At 44.7% G+C, this 11,413-nt stretch overlaps 1 protein-coding gene across 5 annotated transcripts; it reads left to right on the top strand.

The window, feature by feature from the left end:
- The first annotated feature begins 3,000 nt into the window (after positions 1-3,000).
- LOC129600004 (uncharacterized) lies at positions 3,001-5,783 on the top strand. 5 transcript variants are annotated; one of them, XR_008691996.1, is made up of 3 exons: positions 3,001-3,146; positions 3,240-5,194; positions 5,335-5,783. XR_008691996.1 is itself a non-coding variant. In XM_055498379.1 (2 exons), exons 1-2 carry the CDS (start codon positions 4,924-4,926, stop codon positions 5,559-5,561), a joined length of 498 nt encoding a protein of 165 aa, XP_055354354.1. In that variant the 5' UTR covers positions 4,272-4,923; the 3' UTR covers positions 5,562-5,783. The 5 variants fall into 5 exon arrangements, 1 of the variants encoding a protein (XP_055354354.1); XR_008691998.1 differs by having other exon boundaries at positions 3,001-3,163; XR_008691997.1 differs by having other exon boundaries at positions 3,001-3,163; positions 3,237-5,194.
- The last annotated feature ends 5,630 nt before the right edge of the window (positions 5,784-11,413 follow it).

Genomic DNA, 11,413 nt, shown 5'->3' with positions numbered 1-11,413 from the left:
TCGAGCAAACGACGAAATCTTGGTCCAGTGTTGTTTGCCCCGAATTCAAGACAAACAAGCAACAGCAATGCAGTCGGACCGTCATTCCATTAGTTCGAGCGGATGCTTTGACAATTCATTCCAGCCAGGGTCGTACAATGGAGAAGACTGTTAGATCTGGCGAAAAGGGAATTTGCTCCTAGTCTTAGTTTTACCGGTTCTTCCCGCACTCGCCGCTTACAAGATTTAGCTTATAAAAAAGACGTTTTATTATATGAGTATTCAGTTTTCTGGATCCGGAGTAATTGCTGACCGGCTTACGGAAGAGGCCAGATTCGAAGCTCTTGCAAAGTTCATCGTTTTCCAGTGGTATGTAACAACTTGTCTTATAGCAGTAAATAGTTGTTTTACAAGTTACGATTTATAGGGCAATCAGTATGCGACATCGAAGCGGCAGAGACAGAAATAAATTATCACATGAAGAACCTGACCATAAAGAAAAAGCCGGGAGGAATAGACTGACTGTTTGGAACGTGTTTCTAAATAAAACGCTGGCCGTTAGAAGCTTGACACTCGTCAAAGTTACAAGTGATGGAAACTGCTTTTACGGTGCTTTGTCGTTTGCACTACATGGAACTGAAGATCGTCACCTTGAAGTTCGAACAAATATTTTTGATTTCATGTCTCGTCCTGAGAACTTCCCTTTCTTAAGATACCGATGTTCGGAGTTAACTTGGGCAAAGCTGTTAATTCTTATGATCGGAATATGCTGCAAGCTAACACCTGAGCTGGTGCTGAGCAATCGGTAGCCGCGTCTAAAGCTCTGAAGTGCAGTATTACCTTTATTCACCCGTACACTGTGTGGGATTTTGATAGGACTCATGTTCAGTCTCAGAAATCTGTGTACATAGTCTATGATGGAGTTAATCATTACCTATATGACGGCAATACGAGAATAAAAATTGAAACAAAAACACTTCACGATTTTAAAAACACCTTACGATTTTGGAAGCCGTAAAGTCTTTAAGGGTTTATAGCTTCATATTTCCAGCGGATTAGCGCTCGCGCTCGGTGCACTGATGTGGTTAACAACCACCACAAGTACAATATGTATTGTTTGCGGGTTCCATTACAATATTTACACTACATGGCTACTCTACCCTACCTGTACGTTGGTGTGTGGTGCGGCGGCCGGTGCTGCGCAGTGTGGAACGGAGGCCGGTGCTGTGCAGGGGCCAGTGTGCGACGGTGCGGAGTGTTGGACCCGGTGTGATACGGTGCAGGTGTAAAGTCCAAGTATTGTTTTCTCTTAGCCCTTTCTTAAAATATTAACTGTTGCTCACGCCAGTTACGTCATCATCGCCAGCTGTCACTGGCCAATTGATATGCATGTCCTCAGTGAAACTGACACAAAGCGCCATCACTTTGGTCAGAACAATGGTATACAGCTGACAAAGTTGGAACTGGCGCAACTACTATACTTGAAAAATGAGCGTAAGCTGCATGCCATTTATGATGCTGCCAATCGCTCACGTGTGGAGCAGAAAATCCCTCTTCTTGGAAAACGGAGTACAGTTTTTACATTAAAAGCGGGCCTGGGCGGTGACGGCGAGCGGTCATTGGAAATCATACAGGCGGAAAACTCCATCAAGATATCGTTTCATGCTCTGTTGTTGTTGTTGAGAGAATTCATCTATACTGATTTTACAGTTTTTGACTTACCTATTGACTCGCATGACGCGCCTGAGTGGAACACGGTTTTTAGTACTCTGTTGAATTCTGAATTAAACGAACAAACAGAAAGAGGATAGGGAAAAATAACCAAAAGAAGGGGGTAAAGTACGGTTCGGTGCAGTCTCGGTCCGGTTCGGTCCGGCTCGGTTCAGACCGTTTGGGTTCATTCCGGCTCTTGCCAATCAGAGAAGAGGAGTAAACCAATCACAAAGGCATTTAGATCGCCGCATAAAAGTGCGCCAAAAGCAGTTACACCTGCTGGTACACTACTGACCATCCGATCCGCTGGACTTATTCCCGGAACTCGAACCAAAGAGGATTCCGCTAACATAAAGTCAAACACGTCACCGCCGCGTTTTACTCCATGTTTGCCAATATATCATGGATACCCCGCGGATCGGAGCTATAGCTGGCTGCCAAAGACCAGCGATGGGCCCAGTAGGCCCTTGTGAATGAAGAGAGAGAGAGAGAGAGAGAGAGGAAAGCTACTGCGAAAATTGAACAGTTGCTTACATTGAAGAGTTTTGAAGGAACCGTAGGTGTTCAGATTACACAGGTTTTACTGTATTACATAGACCAGCATGGATCGCTAATAAAACTAGGGTGCATTGTTACGAGGGTAATTATTGATAGTTATTCTAGTGGCGATGTACCCCAGCCAAACATATCCAAAGCGCATATTTTCAGGATAGTATGGCCTCTGGTTGGAGCTCCATCTGCAGCTAAATGACTAGGCAAAAAAAAACGGAAGTCTCCAATTCAATAACTAAGGACTGCGTGTCTCAGCGGCGTACGACCAAAACAACTAAGGTTACGAACTCAACAATTTAGTCGAAGACTGTAACGAGTCTCTAGGTTGAAGCATAAGCACCCGGAAACTTTCACCAGGTCCAAAAATTCAGACCCGTAATTTAGCCGCCATGTCCACAAATTTTGAACACCCACACCAGACAGGTCAAGCGAAACTCCACTGTGGTTTTCTTTCAGGTGAATTTGGCTTATATGCTAAATGAGTTTAAATTAAGCCCATGCGCTGCTGTCTGTGACGTATGTGTAGTATTGTGTATCGTGCTGGAATTGCTTCACCAGTTTTCAGGTAAAGCTATTTTCTGACGTAAACTACGTCGCAAGTGAGTAACTTAATTCACAACACCGTCAAATAACGGTTATCGTTGACGTCTACTTGCATTTTGCAACTACCCTGGGGCAATGCGAGCACAGTACAGCAGCCTTTCGGGTGACCGTGCGCAAAATGCTCGAGCATTCTCTCTTTGTGTTCGGCTCAACCTTGACCGTCATAACCATTGTGGAGCATATGTTGTGAGAAATGAGGTGCGCGGTCAACGTTTGTGTACAACTTTGGACAAGCCTCGCTAATCGATTCAATCTGTTGCATGCATTTTGTGTTACCTTTTCCACACATTGAATAACAGGTGAAACTATTATTCAGGTCTGTAGTTATCTTGATATGCGCCTCATAAACAGAAGCAGTCTGTTATCGGGCCTGTTATGTTTTTTAATAGTAGGATGCTGTCTTATCTGGCTGAAGCATATGCTTAACTGGGATCCTCCGGCTTTCGGTACTCAAAGCAATTTATTCAATAATATTTATTCGGGCAGCTTGGAAACAAATACTTCGGCTGGAAATCTTGTGGGGTCGATCAAAAACGCCATGGCAAGGCGGCCTCTCAACTATAGTTACAAGGAAAGACAAGACGTTCGAAGTATACATGCGCAGTACAACATCCACCCGGAATCGTGTGCTGGAATTGCTGGCTCGATTTTTATGTTAATTGCAGTTGCCAGTGGCGCAAAAAACTTCGAGAAGAGGAGAGCCATTCGCGAAACGTGGGGACAACATGGGACGGTTACTTGTGGCGTAAAATTTTTTTTTCTACTCGGGAAAGTGTACAATGTAACGTTACAGCAGTTGATAGCCTACGAAGCCCGCCAGCATGGCGATGTTTTGCAATCGAACGTGTTCGAGGATTCTCCCCTGTCATCGCCCCAAAGGATGTACCATCTGTTTCAATGGGCAAATACTTTCTGCACAGACGTTTCTTTAGTAGCAAGGTCGGATGACGACTGTTTTATTAGCATTCCAAACGTTATGGCATACTTTCGAAAAGAGAATACCCGCAGGATGAAAGGTTTCTATGGTTGGACGCACCACGGTGGGGTACTCGGACACAGAAATCCCAATAGTAAATACTACACATCCCGGGAAGACTTTCCGGGCGATACCGTGCCTGATTTTGTTGTGGGGTATTTCATTGTTGTAACCGCAGATGCTATACCAACCCTTCTAAACGCGAGCCGTTATGAGAGCCGGTTCACCGTTGATGATATTTTGTTCGGAATGATGTCACAATCCCTAGACCTTTCACGTGGACATTTGCCTAAAGTGTGCATAAACTACTTCCAATCAAATAGCCAGTGCCCGAAAAAGGAATATACAGTTATCCATTACGTTGAAAGCCACCAAATGTACGTCTTATGGAATGATCCTTGTTCTCCAAATACCATTGCTTGTGAAGTTTGACGTAAGCGTATTAAAAGCGGCCGTAATGCCACCGAACAGAAACCAATCTGCTGACCACGAAGACGAACCCCAATAGCGATCCAAATCAAAATCGTGTTTGTAGTGGTATTCGGCCTGCTTTTTAGTATTCGGCCGCTAGCGGCGGAAGTACGAAAAGCGGGGAACGTAACTGCCCTCGAAGCAGTTTTACCACTTGCCACAAATGTCGAAATCACCACAACTATCTGTCGAATTACAGTTTCAAAAAAAGCTTGACTTTGTCATTTTGAACATTTATGATTCAAATTCGCTTTAGTTTATTTAAAAATGAAACTGGCCACGTTAATGAAGTTGTATGTCCGAAAAAATACTTCTCAACTGCTGTTTTTAATTCTGCGACGTAAGATACTTCGACGGAGACGAAAAACATATTTTCATGACGAATGGCGCGCAGCATCATTTAGCTTGAATGCTTTAAGCGAGGAGTGTTGGGATTTTTTCCGCTTTAAGAAGCATGATCTTCCTATGTTGGCGGCGGCGCTTAAATTCCGGATTTGGTGTGGACTGCAGAAGGAGACTGTGTGAATGCTGTGGAGGTCTTATGAATTTTGTTGCGCCGTCTGTATTATCCAAACCGATCGACTGAACTGCGTAAATTTTGTAAAATTTTTAGTCGTTCCCAAGGTTCCATGTGGAGAATTTTCTACGCGGTCTTGTCGATACTGGATCGCTTATGGTCGAAGCATCTTTCCCGCCTGGATCATCCCTGGTTGTCAGAAGAAGATCTTTCGGGGTACGCTTCGGCTATCTCACAGAAATGGGGTGTTTTCCCAGATGTTTTTGCCTTTATCGACGGGACGGCGCGTCCCATTTGCCGATCAACATATAACCAGAAGATCATGGACAGCGGCCATAAACGTGTCCACTGCATTAATTGGCAGTCCATTCTACTACCAAACGGTAAATTCATTTTTTTTTGTCAGTTAATAAATTACTGTAAATTTGTTATTATTTTTTTAAACGTCGTCCACTAAGATTAAGTAGCATTTCAGTAATTTTCTGATCAGTGATATTATTGAAGCTCTGACATTTTGCTTTAGGATTGATTTGCTACCTGTACGGCGGTGAACCTGGTAGTGTCCATGACAGTCGGGTGTTTCAAGAGAGTGAAATGCTCTGGCGATTGAAAACTATGCAGAGCACCTTTTGCCGGAAATTCTCGCTATATGGAGATTCTGGTTATGGAATGAACGAATATTTAAGGAAGCCTTACTCAAAACTTCAGACAGCGTACAACCGCGCAAAAGACACCAGAACGATGCCATGAAATCTGTGGAATGGGGGTTCAAGGAAGTGGTTGTTAAATTCGCTTTTGTGGACTTCAAAAAACAGATGAAGTTATTTGAGAAACCCGTCAACAAAATTTTTCGTACGGCTGTTTTTTTCACAAATTGTTGCAATTGTTTGTACCCTAACCAAGTAAGTCAGTAGTTTAATGTTGAACCACCAACACTGGAAGAATATCTGTGCTAAACATCGGGAATAAATTTCGGCAATCTACAATAAGAAAATATTTCATTAAAACAAATCTCAAAATAAAACAACAAATAAATTAAATAAATTAAATAAATTAAATTTAAGAAAATCAAAATTACAAATCAAAAAAATTGTTGTTTGATCCCGGCCTAGAATTGTGTCATTTTAATTTCTCCACCGCAATTCTCTCAAGTTCAATATCCAGTTTTTTTTAGTTCGATCTCTTTTGCGTCAGCGGCTTCCTGTTCTTTGAGTTTCATTTTTTTCTCGTCCTGCTCTGTCATGAAATTTATCCACATCATTTCACTTTCTGCTTCTTTGTCTTTTCGCATACCGCGGGAAGATTTGACTTTCTTTTCTTCTGACGTTTCTTGTTGGACAGTGGCTGCTTGTTCTGCCCTTCGGAAACGAACTTCTTCTTGCCAGTCTCGAATATCGCCGCCGTTGGCGCTGAGCCAGTCGTTCATGGCATCTTCATCATCTAGAAATAAAAAGCCCCGGTAACTATTTTGAAATGCTGTGCATCAAAACGAGCAAGTGCACGAGCAAAAAACAGTAAAATATTCCATGAAATTAAACGACCTTGGTCCAGTCTGACATGCCGTACTTCGGGAACTGTCAGAAGCAATATAAAACTTAAAATTACAAATCATCAAAATATAACACAAGCTAATTCAGCTAAATTCTTTCATAAAATACTAAATATATACAAGTAGAGATTAAATGTGCATTTTTATAATACCGTACATCAGCAGCACTTATGGAATTTATATTCTTTAAATTATTTGCACTGTTAAAATTCTTACCAGATAAAACTGAGGCATCATCAGGGGCTTCCCGCTCGCTTATTTTTCGCCCGTGCTCTCATGCAGAAACCATGAAGGCCGCTATCCGCTTGCGCATGGCCATTTGGCCAGCATGGGCCTTGGTTTTCTGCTGGCGCGTTTCATCGGCGCTCTTCACTAGAGTCAAAATTTCTTAGAGTAGGTGCTCCATCTTATTGAAATCCACCTCCGTTCCACTGCGCGTTTTCTTCTGCAGTTCGTTCGCCTGGAACGCCGTGATGAGCACGCTCAGTCTTTCTTTCACAGCTCGGACGTCCAGAGACTTTAAAAACAGTGCAGCATCGTTCAGACTTTTCACAAAATCGATCCACGCTTTTTCCTTGTTGTCAGCCACATAGGGATTAAAATGTTGGACTTCACACAACGAGGCCACATCTGCTTTCGCGCACAATCGATTATAAGTTTTTTTAACTAGAGTATTTTCCATTATGAACGTTCGCGCAGCAACAAGTTGAAAATTAAAACAAAATACGACGTACAATTTGAAAACAAATGCACGGCTGACACGAGCCAGTGCACACAAGGCAACCTATGTGTATTATTGCAATATACCGCGGCCAAATTAGATTTTACAGCCTGTTTAGGTGCTCTCCTGGGGTTCATAGTTTCATTGTGCCGACCTGTTCTACCCGCAAAACGCCCAATTACTTTCACTGTGTTTCGTACGGAATTTCCATAAGAATTTAATGGACAGTTAGCTAGCTAAGTGAAGTTAAATTCGTGGCAAAGTCGCTGTATAGCTGTGTTTCGTGTTGCTCAGCCTACTTTTTTGTCATGCCTTGGGAACGGTTGTGACTTGCCGCCGGCCATGCACACGGCCCGGTTACCTTGTGCATTCTGTTCTGATCAGTCGTGCTGACTAGCTGTTATTTTATCAGACCGCTCATTTAGCCCTCTTGCGGTTTTCTTTACCACCCGCCCACCCATACATGGTGGCCTTTGATGTTATTGCTTTCGCAACTGTTCTGTTACTCAATGTAATAAATGGGGGCAGTCGGATGGAAATGGGGATATCGGAAGCTCGAACCGGTGAGGTCATCACCTGCACCTTCGACTTCGCATATGCCGCCGCGCCGCCGACCTGTTCTACCCACCAAACGCCCAATTACTTTCGCTGTGTTTCGTACGGAATTTCCACAAGAATTTAAGTATGCCTTGCGATTGAACGTGATGCTTTAAGCGTTAAATGCGGTAGACTGATAAATTAGCTTACATACTTACACATGTACCGCATTTTCTACATATATGGGAAAGGCGTAAGTAGGAATTGCTTTTTTAAAAGATCTTCTCCGTACACCTGTAGCACACGGTTTGTGGTGTTGTCTGTTCTTTTTTACTTGTGAGGATCGCTACCGTAAATTACCGCCAGTGATAAAGTAAATGAAGATTTCTGTCAAACGGACTCAAACTCAATGATTTTATGAAAGCAATTGAAAGTACGAAAGTTCAGAATAGATGTAATGGTTTATTATATTAATTTCACCAGTTATTTTTTAGAATAGCCATACTGCAGCATAATACTGCACTACAGTATGGAAAATTGTTCGCACATATGCACACGCCACACAGCAAGATTCAGCGATGACTGCACAATTCATGCTGTTTGACGTTGTACTACCACTTACTGGAAAGTGGCAACAGATGCCATTGATTATACCCAAAATCGAATTAGTAATAGGATTGTAGTTAATTTTTACATTTTACTGAAAGCAGCACTTGTTTCGGATAATTTAAATTACTGTTTTCTGTGATTAGACCGTTTTTTCCGGCTGCTTGTTAATTCACTCTGGATAGAAATTACTGGTTTTCGTTACTGTTAGTAGTTATCAACACATTGTTGGGGGGTAAACAAGGGCAACAGCCAACAAACAACAAAACTGTCTGCAACAATTCGGATTTGTCATGATTTTGTTTCGGATTGTTCCTACTGGGTTCGTTTTTGCCCCTGGATGAAAACTTTCCCTCATCCAGTACCGAAGGGTGGCTGCGGGACCTAGTCTGGAGATCTTTCTCCAGAGACTGTCGTGGCAGTTGTTCCGCAGTTATCGAGCCGCCACACTTATACATCGTGTAAGTACTCTTTTGGTAACCTGAATTCAGATCTCTTTCCCCTCGATCGCTTTATTTAAGGGACGACAATGACGAATCCCTTTCAGTGCCCATAATGCCTGAAAGTCCTCTCCAGTGCACTGTATCTGTCGAAACACCTTGAGACCCAACCGAAAGAATGCGCCAAAGTAGAACAACGTCAGCTGCGTTCTCAACCGCCAGAACCAAGCGCTTCGACCAACAATCAGCAGCGCAACGTACCCACTGATCTACCATCCCGCCTGGCGGGACTCCACGAAACAGTACACCTTCCCGATCACATCCCGAAAAGCACCCGTATCATAGTGGCTGAAGCGTTACTGCAGACAGTGACACTGGAGAGAGTTACGGACAATAACTCCACCAAAGCCTGGACAGATCTCCTCGTCTTCAGTTACGCTACGCTTGGGCAACCAAAAGCAGCGCAAAACCAAAGACCACGAATGTCGTACCCCAATATTATTCGCCAGAATCTCCAAAATCATGGTCCTCCCGAATTACTACAGGGTCCGCCGACGGACCGCGCTCCTCGAGCATCTAAACCAGACTCTCCTGTGCAGCTCCGCAAGCGAGTCAGCCGCAAGCTTCAGGATGGCAATGTCACGGTGCAGTGCGGCAGCTGACCAGCGAAGAAACAGTTTTGTCCGAGTCGCCAGAGACATTCGCTGCGTTGAAGGAGAAGCATCCTTCGAACCCACCGATATGTCACCCGCCTCCGGGACCCGCAACTCCGATAGCTGTCGATATTACTGCAGCAGAAATCGTGGAAGCAATTTGTGCCTTCCCGAATGGATCGGCAGCAGGCCCAGATGGATTTCGGCTTCAATATATGAAGGAGGTGATCAGTCTGAAACACAAATAACTGGGCGAAAAGTTGAGTGAATCACTAGCTGCCGTTGCCAACATAATGCTGAAGGGAGCTGTGCCCCAGGACATAACCCCGATACTTTATGGTGGAAACTTGTTTGCCTTCAAGAAAAAAGATAATGGGATCCGGCCCTATGCAGTGGGAACGAGCTTACGGCGTTTGTTTTGTCGTATTGTGACTTTCAGATTGCGCCATCTGAGTAAAGTGCTGCAACCTATCCAGCTGGGCTTCGCAACGAAAGGGGGTGTGGAAGCCGCTGTTCATGGCGCACGCTACTTTATCGAACATGCTGCGATTCTGGACAAACCACAGGTTTTCCTTAAACTGGATGTCAAGAACGCTTTCAATTCCCTTGACCGAAACTACATACTAAAATTTGCCGAAGAGTTCATGCCGGGGTATTACAAGTTTGTGTGGCAGTGTTATGGTGAACCATCAATATGCACGGCAAGTACAGTATCTCTTCACAGGCGGGTATCCAGCAGGGTGACCCCCTCGGCCCACTACTGTATTGCCTCGCAACTATCGGACCACACAAACGCCTAAAGTCAAAGTTGAAGGAGAGCTTTCTGGACGATGATGCGCTGGGCGGAGACCCTGAGGATGTGTTTGATGACCTCTGCTCCCTTCAGGAAGCGCTACAAGAACGCGGTGTAGCGCTTAATATAGCGAAATGCGAGCTGATGGTAATCGGAGGCTCAGAAGAAGAACGCCAAACTGTGCATGACGCATTTCTCCATTCTTATCCAGACCTGCAATGTCCCCAGCTGAAGGATCTGAATTATCTCGGTGCACCTCTCCACGATGATGCGGTTGCAGGCGCACTCGTTAGTGCTACGGAGGTAATCGCCCGATTGACGGAGCGCCTAAATCTAATACCGGCCCATCAGGCCTCGTATCTGCTGAGATGCAGCATGGGTACGGTAAGGCTGAGCTACAACTTGCGCGCAAGCCGTTGCTATTAACAAGGGATGTTATTAAGGAAGTTTGATGATATGATACGCCACACCCTCACTTCTATTAACTGGGTTGCGGCGGCTCTAAATCGCTGCAGAGCAGCCAAGGTTTGCATTCCAAATGCCGCTGCCGTCTGGCACAGAAAGACGTTTTTGGTCTGCTGCTTGAAAAAGACTTGCGAAACAAAACGTGCGCCATCGCATACAATACCAAGAGGGAAACGGAGTACATGTGGACTGCTCTTCCTCTCACATTCAGATATACTGACGCCCTACACTCAGACCATACTTTATGCGTTTTGACCAGTCCGAGCGACTTTGCCCTCTCCTGTGTCTTTTGATAGGGAGCAGGGAGCGCAGCAGTCGACCAGGACCTACATGTTCAAAAAAGGCGATTTGGACCGGGCTGCAAGAGCGTTGCAGAGGACGGTCTGCAGACCAGACGGGGTTTGACTCAGACCGCTTGCCGTTTTTATGGCCTCTGCAATGCAAACTATCGCTGATTTGTAACGATTTGAGAGCCGCCGCAATCCAGTTATTACCAACGTCAACATCACTGATTACATGTGGTCGCAGGCATCGCTCCCGATTGTAGAAGGCGGTCTCGGAATTCGAAGCGTCGAGAAGCTTGCCCTCCCGGCCTTTTTGGCCTCAGCTTACTCGGTAGCTCCACTAACATCGGAAATTATTGAATTCGTACAGGACGTCTACTGCCGTGATGCTACTGCAGAATGGCTCCAAATAACCCAACATGATCTCCCACCCTCGGACGCGTGACCAGTCCAGAAAGTTTGGGATGACCCTATAATCCACGACACCGCTGATCGGCTTCGAACGGCAGCCGGGAGTGACATCTCCGAGCAGGCAAGGCTGCGAGGTGTGAGCA

Source organism: Paramacrobiotus metropolitanus, unplaced genomic scaffold (assembly GCF_019649055.1).
Source record: "Paramacrobiotus metropolitanus isolate TYO unplaced genomic scaffold, Prichtersi_v1.0 Parri_scaffold0000160, whole genome shotgun sequence".
NCBI lineage: Eukaryota > Metazoa > Tardigrada > Eutardigrada > Parachela > Macrobiotidae > Paramacrobiotus > Paramacrobiotus metropolitanus.
This window is presented reverse-complemented; position numbering and strand designations above follow the sequence as displayed.

Bases quoted from the DNA above. Each gene is read 5' to 3' on its own strand.
- LOC129600004 (XM_055498379.1), top strand. From the start codon at position 4,924: ATGTGGAGAATTTTCTACGCGGTCTTGTCGATACTGGATCGCTTATGG. The intron at 5,195-5,334 runs GTAAATTCATTT...ATTTTGCTTTAG, and splicing joins GTCCATTCTACTACCAAACG to GATTGATTTGCTACCTGTAC.